This window comes from Ictidomys tridecemlineatus, chromosome 10, assembly GCF_052094955.1.
Source record: "Ictidomys tridecemlineatus isolate mIctTri1 chromosome 10, mIctTri1.hap1, whole genome shotgun sequence".
Taxonomy (NCBI): Eukaryota; Metazoa; Chordata; class Mammalia; order Rodentia; family Sciuridae; genus Ictidomys; species Ictidomys tridecemlineatus.
The window spans coordinates 40,192,454-40,205,461 of NC_135486.1; the positions used below are offsets into that span (position 1 = coordinate 40,192,454).

At 43.0% G+C, this 13,008-nt stretch overlaps 1 protein-coding gene across 1 annotated transcript in view; it reads left to right on the forward strand.

The window, feature by feature from the left end:
- Vash2 (vasohibin 2) overlaps nt 1-12,996 on the forward strand; it is a 37,741-nt gene extending 24,745 nt beyond the window's left edge. The window contains exon 8 of the mRNA XM_005329417.5: nt 9,852-12,996. Coding sequence (XP_005329474.1) covers nt 9,852-9,924 — 73 coding nt within the window. The 3' untranslated portion in view covers nt 9,925-12,996. The remainder of the gene's footprint in view (nt 1-9,851) is intronic.
- The last annotated feature ends 12 nt before the right edge of the window (nt 12,997-13,008 follow it).

The following is a 13,008-nucleotide window of genomic DNA, read 5'->3' on the forward strand; positions in this document are numbered from 1 at the left end:
ATCCCCAAGAGAACTACCCTCATTCAGGGGTCATATATGGAAAAGGATCCACTGGCACATCCCCCCCATTACTCTTCCCCTGCTGATTCTGAGTTGTGTACACACTCAAAGGGCCAAGCCCCAGATGGCCCTAGAGGAACAGCCTGGAAACCAGGTAGAAAGGAAGGAGCACTGGATCTAGATTAGGAAACCTGGGTCTGGAACCAGCTTGGCCACTTAGGCTAAGACATGTGACCTTGGGCATGTCTTATAACCTTTCTGGATATATGTTTTGTCACCCATAAAATGAGATTGTTAGAATTTATGACTTTCCTAAAACTCTGTAGTTAACTGTGCCCAGCAAAAGTATGATTGCCATCAGTGGATGGTGGCATCAGAAATACCCGCAGGCTCATCCTTTTCCTTGGCTAACCCTCCTGTTTTAGCCCCAGGACTAGTAATTCCACACCTACTTCTTAGGTCATAATGACCCACTTAAGATATGACAGATCGGAGCTGCCAAGGATGCCCAGAGTAACCAGCAATAATCCACTGGCAAACACTTGAGCTATAATTATACTGGGAGAAATGCTACTTTTCTTAATAATAGCAGCATGCTGTGTCACATGAACCTCTGGCCATGACGGGGACAGTGCACACAGTCTTGGTTGAGTCCCAGCTCTGCCACAGATTGGCTGTGCAAGCTGGACAGATCCTTGGTCCTCAGGGAACCTTAGTTTTCATCTATAAAAGAGAATAAAAATGCATCCTCGTCTGTCTCACAAGGTTGTTGAAAGGATTCAATTAGATCTTGTGACAAGAGTGACTTGGGAATGGTGAACTGCTTTTATACAAGCCCGTTAATCCTACAGGGTAAGCAGGGAATGGTTTTACAATGTTTATTTTCAGATAAAGATACCAGAAGACAAAAAGTGTTCGTTATGTCCTATTCCCAGTAACTAGTCAAATATGAGCTGGGGCTCCTGTTTGGAGGCTGGAAAGAGACTTGAGAGGGCAGGTATCTTGACTAAAGTTTTAAATAGATTGAGGTAGACGAGGAGGGGCAATTCCCTTCCCATTTTCTTTTTTTCGGGGGAGGGTGGGTGGGTACCAGGGATTGAACCCAGGGGCACTTGACCACTGAGCTACATCCCCAACTCTGTTTGTGTTTTATTTAGAGACAGGGTCTCACAGAGTTGCTTAGCACCTCACCGTTGCTGAGGCTGGCTTTGAACTTGTGATCCTCCTGCCTCAGCTTCCCAAGCTGCTTGGGATTACAGGCGTGCACCAACGTGCCCAACTCCCGTTTTCTCTTAAACCTTGATTTCTGAGTTGCAGATCCAGGGAAGGGGTTGTGGGGCTACTGGATATGGGGAGAAAAAATGGGACATGGATGAGAACAAAAAGAAGGGCTGCCAGAAGCGGGGCGCACCAGAAGCCCACCCCAGGCCCCTCCTTCCCTCTCTAGATGTCAGCTTCTGTCATTGTTCAGACTAGATCCCAGCACATTCTGGCTCCCAGAGTTATGTCTGCAGAGAAACCGCTTCTCTGCTTCTGCCCATGGCCTTTACCAAGCAGGTTTTGCTTTTGGCAAGGAAGAAAGAGACAAGTATGACTATGAGTTAATAAACTCCAGGAATCCTGCCGTGGGACAGTGAGCACCACAGAGTTTGGTGACCTTACTGTGCTGTTATTTCAGCATTACATAATGCCAGCAAGTCAGCTTTAAATGTGTTGGGTACCTAAGGGCAGCGTGGGAGTGACCCTAAGGATGGAAATGAACTTAACAGGCAAGAGGCCCATCAGCTGTGGGGTCCCAGCCCCTGTCTATGAAGGGATAATTTTAGTGGCTTTATATCCCCAGCCATTTCCTCCCTACAGCTGAAGCTACTGAATTCCACTCTATTTTTGCACTTGTCTGAATAATCCCTTTAAAAAGGAGGATCCGTGTCACTGGGCTGACACAGCTGAGTGGGTGGGTAAGTGGAGATGACTGTATGAGCATCAGCTGAGACAGTTTCCAGGGGGAGACGGGGAAGCCCCTCCACCCATGCATCTTTTCTCCTACTCTGCTGCCCCAGGAGTGTGTAAAGTATCTTCTACAGAGAAAGGTCAGTTTCCCCCATGGTTCTTAGAGAGAAAGGGTGATGGAGTTTGAGGTTCATGTATCAAAGGCCGTCTGTGAACCTAACCCAGCTCCTCCCCAGCTCTGGGCCTCAGTGCCCTCATAGCTCTTCACAGAGGGACAATCACAGTGGCGATTTAACTGGGGCCAGCTTGCAAAGAGCAGGGTTAGATGAGCAGTGGGAGATCTTGCCTCTCTGGTGGTAAGCAAGGACACTCCCATTAGGTCTGGGGGACCAGGGATGGTTAAAGCTCTGCCAGGCCCAGGACCACCATGCCCCATAAGCAAGCTTTCACTGCACGTGTCAGTAGAGCCCCCAATGAGCTTGCGTGCATGTTCCCCGAGGTCCTTCCCATCTCCGATAGGTCACAACTCTCAGCTTGCTACCAGGGACCTGGGCCTGGGAGTGTAAGAGGGAGCTGATGGGAGTTTTCTGACTTGGCTGGCTATGTGGGCAGTAGGGAGCACCTCCCATTGGAGTGACCACAAGGGAGAGTCTTCTTCATTGGGGCCAGTGTCCATAAGGACCCAAGAGAACCTCTTTGTTCTCTCTCTCCATATGGCTCCTTTCCCCACCTTCTGTCTCTCCCCTGTTCATGTTTCTTCTTTTATTTTTGTTTCTTCCTTTTTGATTTCCCTCTTTCATCATCCTGCCTGGCATCTGTGGCTCTAGTGGGCTCTGCTCACCCGACTGGAGACCCTCTGGGTCCCAGAGTTACTAAGCCTCACCTCAAGATAAGGTCCCTTGGTCACAGGGTCACAGTTGGACAATGCAAATCCTGCTTCATTCTTTCAGAGAGGATTACACATCTCTAGGCTTCAGGGTGAATGAGGACAGAGGCTATTTATGAAGTCACAGAGAATGAGTTTGATTCTGATTGAAGATATTTTTTTAAATATTTATTTTTTAGTTGTAGTTGGACACAATACCTTTATTTTAATTATTTTTACGTGGTGCTGAGGATCGAACCCAGGGCCTCACACGTGCCAGGCAAGCGCTCTACCACTGAGCCACAACCCCAGCCCACACTGAAGATATTTTGAATAGGATCCTTCGGTGCAGTCATTCTCCTCAGATCCCAGACAAGAAAACATTCCCAGGATAGAAAGAACACTTCCTTAGAACAGAGTTAAAAAAAAAAAAAAAAAAGACGACGACTATGGAGGAAAAGCAAACTTCCCAGATTATGTGAACAGAGCAGTCTCTACTCAAATGACTTACCCATTAGCTCCTCATAGGATTTCATATGACCCGGGGTCCCTAGGGACACTTGAAGAAACCAAGATGGAGCGGTGGGCCTTATCAGGACAGATCAGGTCAGGCAGAGTGAGCCAAGAACCTCTGTGAGCTCTGCAGGGTCACACAGGGTCAGGGTTCCTGGAGCTGGGATTCTGGGTCACAGAAAAGAGAGGTAACATCAGAGCCTGGAAGTGGTGCTGTGGAGTTTCAGACAATGGCCTGTGGCTCTTGAACTCTGGCCAGAGCCTCCTGCCTGGGAAGGGCGTAAGGGATGGGCCCATTCTGTCTTGGCAAGGCCTCCCTGTTTACGTAACAACCTCAGCTGTCTGCCCCATCAGTGGTGCCCGACATCCTGGGAAGCAAGGAATGCGAGGGAGGAGTGGACTGGTCTTGAATGAGGGTGACAGGTGTGAATGGACCTCTGCCCTCCCAGCGTTCTTCCAGCTGACTCCATGTTTCTTCAGGGCCTACTCAGATAAGCCATAAATGCTAAATTGGGGTTTGGCCTGATCTGATTCCTGTCAGACCTGACAGGAGAGGAGGGCATGGGGTTTCTGTTTACACTTGTAAATGCTGGGCCAGTAGCACCCTTAACATGGAGGGCTAAGGGGTTAATGTTAGGGTGCACCTTTACACCATGCATCCCTTCCAGGAATCCCAAGTCTGCATGTGACACAGCGGTACTGGTCCTCTTGCATGTGTGTGTGTGGGTCCTGCCAGCATGTGTGCCATACACAGCCCTTTGTCAGAGGGTAGAAGAGAGACTGGGGGTTCGGGAATCCTATAAGCTTTCCTTCCACTTACTACTTCTTTTTTTTTTCTTAAATATTTATTTTTTAATTATAAGTGGGCACAATATCTTTGTTTTATTATTTTATTTTTATGTGGTGCTGAGGATCGAACCCAGTGCCTCATGAAAGCCAGGCGAGTGCTCTACCACTGAGCCCCAGCCCCAGCCCACTACATCTTTTCTTAAACCCAGCCTCAAGGGGACACACACCTCCTTGTATGTTAAGCCCTAGGATGTGGTGATGTCCCCATAGTCCCCAACATACTGCACTCATTTCTGGTTCTGAGGCCTCTTGTGGCCTCACAGGTAGCAGTACTTAGAGCACACTGATTGGTGTGCAAAGGACTCACTGTCAAAACTCAAGTAGTAGTGGGGAAGAGCAGTCCAGAGGTGCTGTCCACATAATACCTTCTTTGTGGAACCACCATGCTGTCCTCCCCAACCTACCTCCCCCTCCCAGCCTCTGACCTGCTGGCTCCCAGGATGCCGACCCACAGTCAGGGTTAAGGGTAGACCAGATGGGTCAACAGGCTTTTGCCTGAGTTCACCCTACTCACATTTATGTGAGAACAGATGAGGCTGGGCCCCTTGTTCCTCCCACAAAGGGAGTCAAAGCAAACAAGAGTGTCACCCCTTCCCCTTGAAACAGAATGCTGCTCCAGAGCCTTGCAGAAGGGAAATCCTTTGATTCCCTTGCCATGTTTGGACTGGGAATGAGCCTGGAGAACAATGTTCAATCTAAAATAACCCGGGATCTGATGAGAGGTTTTGGGCAAGCACAGACTCAGCTGAATCATCATCCTGGTGTTCGTGTTTCTTAAAAATAACCCCTTGGCAATATTCTAATTATAAATGGGGGAGCACTGGAAGAGGCCTCCACACACACCATAGCTCCCCCAGCTCTGGCCCTGATTTGAGCTGGCGAGGACTGAGCGCTATTTCTGGCTGCACCCAACAGGCAGGTGGCATGCTGTGATAACCCACTTCTATCCTTTGCCAGACCAGGAAGCTACAGTCACTGCCACTGTGAAAGGAAAGGGTTTCATCTCCCAGGCAGTTCACTAGGAATCTCAGCCTCGCTCTTCTTCCACCAGAATTAGGCTTTCTTCCCCTGGATCTGGAGGTCCAGGGGTGGCAGGCAGGGTGGGAATACAAAGGGAGGAGACACCTCGTCACTTTCCTTTAGGAGTATACAAGCTGGCTGTCATTACACAACCGTAGTCAGCTTACTGAGTAGGCAGGTTCCCTACATGACTTTGAGGAATAAAGCCTCTCCAATACAGAAGAAAAAAATCTTCCTACTTGTTAATTCTTCAGATGTTGTCCTGGTAACTTGAATTCCTGGCTTAGGACTTTGTTCAAATAAGATATTACATGATAAAAGTAGCATATGAGGCCCTATCAGCCATTTACACATTAGGTTGGAGAGGTACATACTCAACAGAGGGACTCACAGATGAATTTACTTGGACCCTGCTCTTGATCCTTCAGTTTTCAAGGCACAAGGATCGTGAATCAGCAGGATTCTTGAACAGATGAATCTAAGAAACAGCAAATAGTGAATTGTCAGGAAATATTTCATGGAATAGGGGGCATTTGGGTTGGACCTGTAGGGATGACAAGATATGGGTGGGGAAGGGCATTTCAGACAGGACCAAATAGGCAAGGTGCAGAGGCAAGAGTGGCCATGGCGTCCTCAGGTGCTTTGATTGGGGTGGGGCTGGGGTGGGGCAGCTTGCTCATAAGGCATGGGCTGTAGGTTCTGGCGACCAACCCTGGCCAATGGTGTGACTTTGCTTGAGCAAGTTCCCTAACTTCATTGCTTTCTCTTCTATAAAAGAGACAGTAACAGTATCAACCTTGGTAGGTTATGATGAGAATTAATAAGCCCAACCTTATAGAACAGTGCCTGGCACGTTGTATGTGCCTGATAGATTCAAGCTATTTATAAGTGATTTCTTGGCTTCTGGAAGACACAGGGGAATTGGTGGAAGTGCTAAGGAAAGATCTAGAAAAAGGAGGCCAAAAACTCGCAAACTAAATTTCATCTATTTTCAGATGTGCCAATAACAGAACCTGGATAAAAGGAGAGTGAAATTTTAGGAACCCATGGACTGTGAAAATCCTGTTCCTCAGGTCTGAGGAGCTCCAAAGTGACTGGCCAAAAAGTGACACAGCAAGCCCACAGTTCAGGAACCAGGGGGCAAACTTTGTCTTATTGACCCTGTCCTGTAGCCTGTTCTGGCCACTGACTTCCCAGGAGATGCTGTTGGGCACAGGACTGGGAGTGAACAACCAGTATAGATCTATTTCAATACCTGGAAAATATTAAGCTAGCATCTTACTGGCAGTATTTTCATACATGAAGGGCAACTTATTTAGCTTCAGAATGAGAGGTACATCTTGGTATTGAGGATGATGCCAGGCCAGGAAGAAAGTGTGCACTTGAGCTGGGCATAGTGACACACACCGGAAATCCTGATTATCTGGGAGGCTGAGGCAGGTGGATCACCAACTTGGAGGCAGCCTAGACAACTCAGACCCTGTCTCAAAACAAAATGAAAAGGAATGAGGCTGTAGTCCAGTGATAGAATGCTTGCCTAGTATCTGTACGACCCTGGTTTAATTCCCAGTACCTCAAAAATAAAGAATGTACCTGAAAGGTTCTAGGGCTGGGGCTGTAGCTGACTGGTAGGGAGCACATGCTTACCCTGCTTGAGGCCCAGCTTTCATCAGTGGTAGGTTGGACAAGGACTCTGGAGCAAGGGATTCTCTTGTTAAGCACAGGAACTGCTTACTTTCCAGGGACAACAGGAGACCCAAGGAGCCACCATGACTTAGGTCCTACATTGTTTAGCAGGGTTACAGGGAAGACAACTGACCCTGAGAAGGGAGTGTGTCTCCTGACTTCACTTAGGTACCACTATTTCTCATGAGTGGAATTATAACTTGCTAGGAACAAGTTCTAACTCCACACACGAACCTTCCTCAGGCTGACTCAACACCCATTGTTACCAGCATTGGGTGTGAATTAGCAATTTTGAGTTAATGGAGGGAACTGGTATCCACAAGGATCAGGTTTAGCTGTGGATAATGTGGGGTTGGAGATGGTGACTTACAAGATTCCCTATTACATGAAAGCAGCTCAACAGAAGTGGTATGGGGCTTCTTACTGCTCTGACTTCTTTAGTGACCAACTTGAGGTTCAAGCTCCACATCACTTCCACATTGTCCTCAGCAGGAAGTTAGAGGGAAATAAAAAGATGAAAGGCACATGCCAGTTGTCTAAGAGGAGACCTGGTAGCCGACTGCCACACACTTCCACTTCCATCTCATTGGCCGTGTGTCAGCCAAACCCAGGCTGGCTACAGGAAGACTAGGGGATGTAGTTTGTATTCTAGGCAGCTAGGTGCTCAGCTAAAAGTTGGGGGCGGGGATTTCTCACAAAGGGGAGAGTTAATATGGAGGGGCAACTAAGGCTGCCACACACAGATCATTGAAAACTTCAGTTAAAAAATCATCTATTGGGCTGGGGATGTGGCTCAAGCGGTAGCGCGCTCGCCTGGCATGCATGCGGCCCGGGTTCGATCCTCAGCACCACATACAAACAAAGATGTTGTGTCCACCGAAAACTGAAGAATAAATATTGAAATTTTTTAAAAAATCATCTATTACAAATGTAGTTTCCATTGGGATAAGAAGAATTTGCTTTTTCATAGTTACACCACCAGAAAAAGTGGTGTCCATATTTTAGTTGCTGTAGGAAATGACTTTTATTTATTCCTTCTCTAAAGTAAGGAATTGTATATACATACTTCCAGCTTCTCCCTGGGCAAGTGTATTTTTTATTACTGAATTTTCTTAAGAGTAGAACATGCCAGGAAGATGAGAAGTTGACTTACCTTTCTAAACACGTGTCTTAGGCTGATACTTATGTACGGAGAGAATGCTTTGAGGGAGAAAGTCTCAAATTAGCTGTTTGTAAAGATATCATCTCAGGCAAGGAGACAAAATAGAGGCTTCACTTCAGGCTTTCTGACAAAGTGAACAAGAAATATATGGACCCTTTAAACCTGACTTGTAAGAACCATAGTTCTCTCCACATCAGTGGGCAGAGGACTAGGGCAGAAATCTAAGTTTGAATCCTCAAGCAAAACTGTGTTTCCTTTAGCTGTCAACCCAAGCAGGGCCCTCACTTGGGAACTGGAGGCCACTCTTCAGGCCTGTGGGTAGTGGTCCTATTTAAAGTGAATGGCTGAGGACTGGAAGCCTTGGGCTCTTTGATTTAAAAAAAAAAAAAAAAAAAAGCAAGAGTCTACACACAGTGTTGGTCTTCTACCAGCAGTCACCTGTATTTATTAGCATTGTGGGTGAGCCCCAGGAACCATAAAAGACACAAAGAAGAAGGAGGCATGGATCTTGACTGATAAAGCAGGACATGTGGTCTAGCTGAGAAATAAGCCCATACAATACAGAGAAAATAAAGATTACGCTTTTTGTTTTTTAGTGGGGCCAAGTTCCAAGTCAGGGACGTTTCTGAAGTCAAGTTTCAGAGAAGAAGGGTCATGGACTTAATAAGGTCAAGAAGGAAAGTACAGAATTTGTTGGCAGTGCTTAACGCCATTCATTGAGCTGAGCTGACTGAAGCTGGAAGTTTATTTCTAGTTGAATAAACTGGGCTATCTTCCTGCCAGGGGAAAACCATTTGCTGTTAGGAAAACTTTCAAAGGTATAAACTAAGAAATTTTTTACAATTACATTTTATTTTTTATAATTATGAACAAGGTTCATATGTAACCTAAAAATATTTTTCTTGTAAAAATGACCAAATGTGAAGCTTTTAGATTAGAAATCACTAGACATTAAACATCCCAAAGCTGGTTTATAGTCTTGGTTACTTCTTATCCAAGGTGAGAAAGAGGCTCATTAGGAAGAGGAAAAATCGCAAGATAAACCACAAGAAGGCTTAGGCACTGTTATATTAGAAAGTCACTTAGAAAATGTCTTTAATGACAACAGATGATGTGCTACTAAGTGATTTCTACCACCTCCCCCTAGCTTCAAGTACTTTCTTACATAAATACATAGGCATAGTTTTATATTGATATTGGAAAGTACTTTAGAGAATGTTTCTTAGGAAAGAGACATGCTTTGCCACTGAATAACTTTCATAATGACATGTTCTTTTCAGATAAATTTTGAAAAATTCACCTTGATTTTATATATTCAAGTCTGGAATATAAACCCTCTATCAATGGTAACTGGGATCCTCTCCCAGAATCTGGGTCACCTGAGTCACCCTGTAATATCTGAGCTTCCTTGGAGACACAAACGCTAGGAAATCAGTTTCCAGGAGAATTCCACTTTCAGTCTGTGGCATATGTGACTTTTTAGACAGTTGCAATGTATAGCGGAACTGGGTTTCAGAAGTTATCATGGGACTCCATTGTCTTACAGCTGAAAAAGTTCATTCAACACCCTGAAAAATTTTGATCTCTACATTAAAAGCCTGCTAGAATGTTCCTTAAAACCTATAAAAGCAGACCTAAGAACAAGAACCAGAGTTGGGAGCTAAGGCTGGTGGAGTGGGGGTGGAAGGTGGAAAAAGACAAGGATCAGAAAGGTCAGGAACTCTGAGTAGAGGCCCTTGAAGATGCTCATTATCTTTCTTTGCCCTATCCCCTCTCTCCCACCATCTTCCTGTCTTTGAACTTTAGGCCTGCTCTGCCTGAAAAGAAGGTGGCTGATCTCAGCACTCTGAATGAAGTGGGCTATCAAATCCGAATCTAGCCAAGCCATTCCGGGCAGCAAGAGGGTTTCTGTGGTGCTTCTCTCTGCACTTTACCCAGCATCTTCAGGAGGAACTGCAACTATTATTTATTAAGAACTTGAAAATTTTATTTTTAAGGATTCACCTGGAAACAGAATCTGAGTGGGTGGGGATAATTAGCTTTAAAAACTCTGACCATGAAAAGGCTAAAGTAATAAACCCCACTGGGGCTGGACTGTCTCCCTCACTAAAGATCTCAAGGATAACAAACATTCATAGTAGTTTTATATTTTTCCATTTACTGACTTCCTTTTACTTGCTTTGAACATTATGCCTCACCAGTAGTAAATGTTCATAAATCCTCTCCCACTTTTGGTATAGTAAGGTAACTCAATCAGTATTAATCTTTTTCAGCAATAACAGAAGCAAAGAATGGTGGGTTTTTTTTTAAGCAGTTAATATTACCTCAGCCTTTTGACATTAGATATGCAAACTTAATGGTATTTTGGTTTTTTATATTCTATTTGTATTGTTTCCCCAACATTCCCCATGGGGATCTACACAAGTTTGGAGTTTTTTCCTGGTGCACACAGGTGACAACGAGATTTAAGGTATTTTATGCAGGTGTTTCATTAAAAAGCACTGAAATTCTCCTGGCAATACGGGAAACCATTTTTAGGATCTTGGAATTACTTGTTTCTTAAAACATTTGCTGAGAGCATTTTTTGTTCTTTCAAAACAAGCACAGTCAAAAGCTAGTCTATGTTCTGTCACTAACATTTAAACTTTGCAGAGTCTGGCAAAAAAGGACATGAGGTCATACACTCCTTCCACAAATTTAGCAGTATTGAGATTACAATCTCTGCCAGCAACACACTCAAAGTCAGAGAGACAGGAATGAATCTCAGGGGTCCTGAGAACCTGATAACCTTTTCTCTCACATTTCATCTGATTTTTAAACTCTTAAGTTTTGATTCTGAAGAACTTACCATTGTTAAAGATGTGTTCTGATGTCTTATATTAAGGCCAAATGTGATACAATATGATTCTTTTTTCCAGTTCTTTGCTTTTAGATACCTCTTCATGACAATTTGGAAGTACTTGAAAAAATCTATGGATTAGTAGAACATTTTTCTTTCCTTTTCTTTTTTTTTTTTAGAATGGAAAGTCTTCTGGTACAATGTTACACATGAAAGTGTAATTTAGTCCATGGGCACATAATGCACCTCTGGCTGTATATAACAGTTACGGTGTAACTTCTGGCTGCAGACCAGAGCAGTCCTGAGGGCAGACATGTGTAATCTGTGTTACAAATATCAAGAGCAGAACTTCTATTTCATTTGTTTTATTTTAGCAACCATGCTAACTTGTAAGACCAAAGGACATATTTAAGTCAAGTCTGATTAAGCTTGTCAACAAAAGTGTTAGTTCAGTGTTTCTCCTTTGGCTTTCTTTGACTAAAGGTAGTTGAAAGAAGGGAGTTAAAAAAAAAATAAAGGTAAGAATCTGTTCTGTGATAACTTATACCAATAAAGCCTCTGGGGGGTGTCATAAAAGCACAAGGCATTCATCCTTTAGCTCACTTTACCCTATAAATCAGTATTATTAATGAAAGTAATGCTTTTCTGGAAAAGGAAGTCTAATGTCCCTTAATGACCAAGTAAGTATACATTTCACGCAGACTAAATGCAGCGTGAGAGAAAATTTATAACAGTTTTTAAGAATAGTATTTTTGGACTAGGGATGTAGTTCAGTGGTGAAGCACACTCAGCATGTGCAAGATCCTTCCTGGGTTCAATCCCAAGCACCAAGGGGAAAAAAAATGATGCCTTTTTATCTTTTCACAGTATATTCAATGGCAGTCTTCATGGCCCATGTGTTCTGATGTTCCAAGTAGCCAGTGAATCATTTCATTCTCTCTCTGAAACAATACCAATTTCACCATGTATCTTCTGTTATCCATCTGAAACTTTATTATGTCCAATAAACAGACTGCTCAATCAACTGTAATGTCAGAAGAGCTTAGAATAGCATTTGCCAAGTACTACTTAAGGACTATCCTATCCCAAACACAAAATGTCAAATAGTTGCAGAGCCTCTTGTTTCTCCCAAGAAAAGGTAAAAGAACAGGAATATAAAACTGTTCCCAGTAATGTTGATGTATAAGCCTTAAAATTGCCAACTGGCCAGATGATTCAAATTAGCAACCTAATTTCTTTGACATTCTGTGATTTTTACATTCATTTTTCCTAAGTAAGGGTTACTCACAGCAACATGTAAACTTATTTAAACTGTTCACAGTTGTCATTTTACTTCTATTGCCTACAGAATATGTTAATTTTGAAAAGATATAGGAAAGTCACCAAATCCTAAATTCTAATGTAATAATTAAAAATAATAATATTATGGCAAAAACCCCAAATAAGCAACCAAACAACAAGCCCAACATGTTTTACCTCTCAAAACTGATTTTAAGAATAGCTGTAATTCAAAAGATAAAAAATTTAGTTACAAGATGATTTGGAGTCTAGTTTTTAAAGTTATTATGCAAGAGAAATTTTATGCTTAAGCCACATGGCATTATATGCAAAGTTTAAATGAATGACAGAAATTTTGATCTGAGACTATGTTGTGATGTTTTGAGTACACTTTATTTCAGAAAGTGATATTTAGTATTTTCTATACACACTGAAATCATGAGCATTTCACTTTTTCTAAGTCAATTATTTCATAAGGATTTTATTAATAGATATTGGTAAATAGAACTTTGGAAATCTTAATTCAGTATTCTTACTATACCTGAGGCTTTTGTAAGCTATAGTTTTATGTACAACCTTGTACAGTTTTTTTGACATACTATTGGAATCTTGTTTATTCTCCTGAACTTTGTTCTGGCCAATACATTTTTTTTAAATCTTTTAAGAAAATCTGTGATTGTTTTAGTGGGTATTTTTCTAAGTAAACGAAAACTTGTATAATGGTATTTTAGAGAATGCCAGATAAGTGCATGTTTCAAGTTAATGTTTTTCTCATCACTTGTATGTTTATACATAGCATGGAAATTTAATAAAACCATCCTGGAAACTTAACAATTGTGTTCTCTT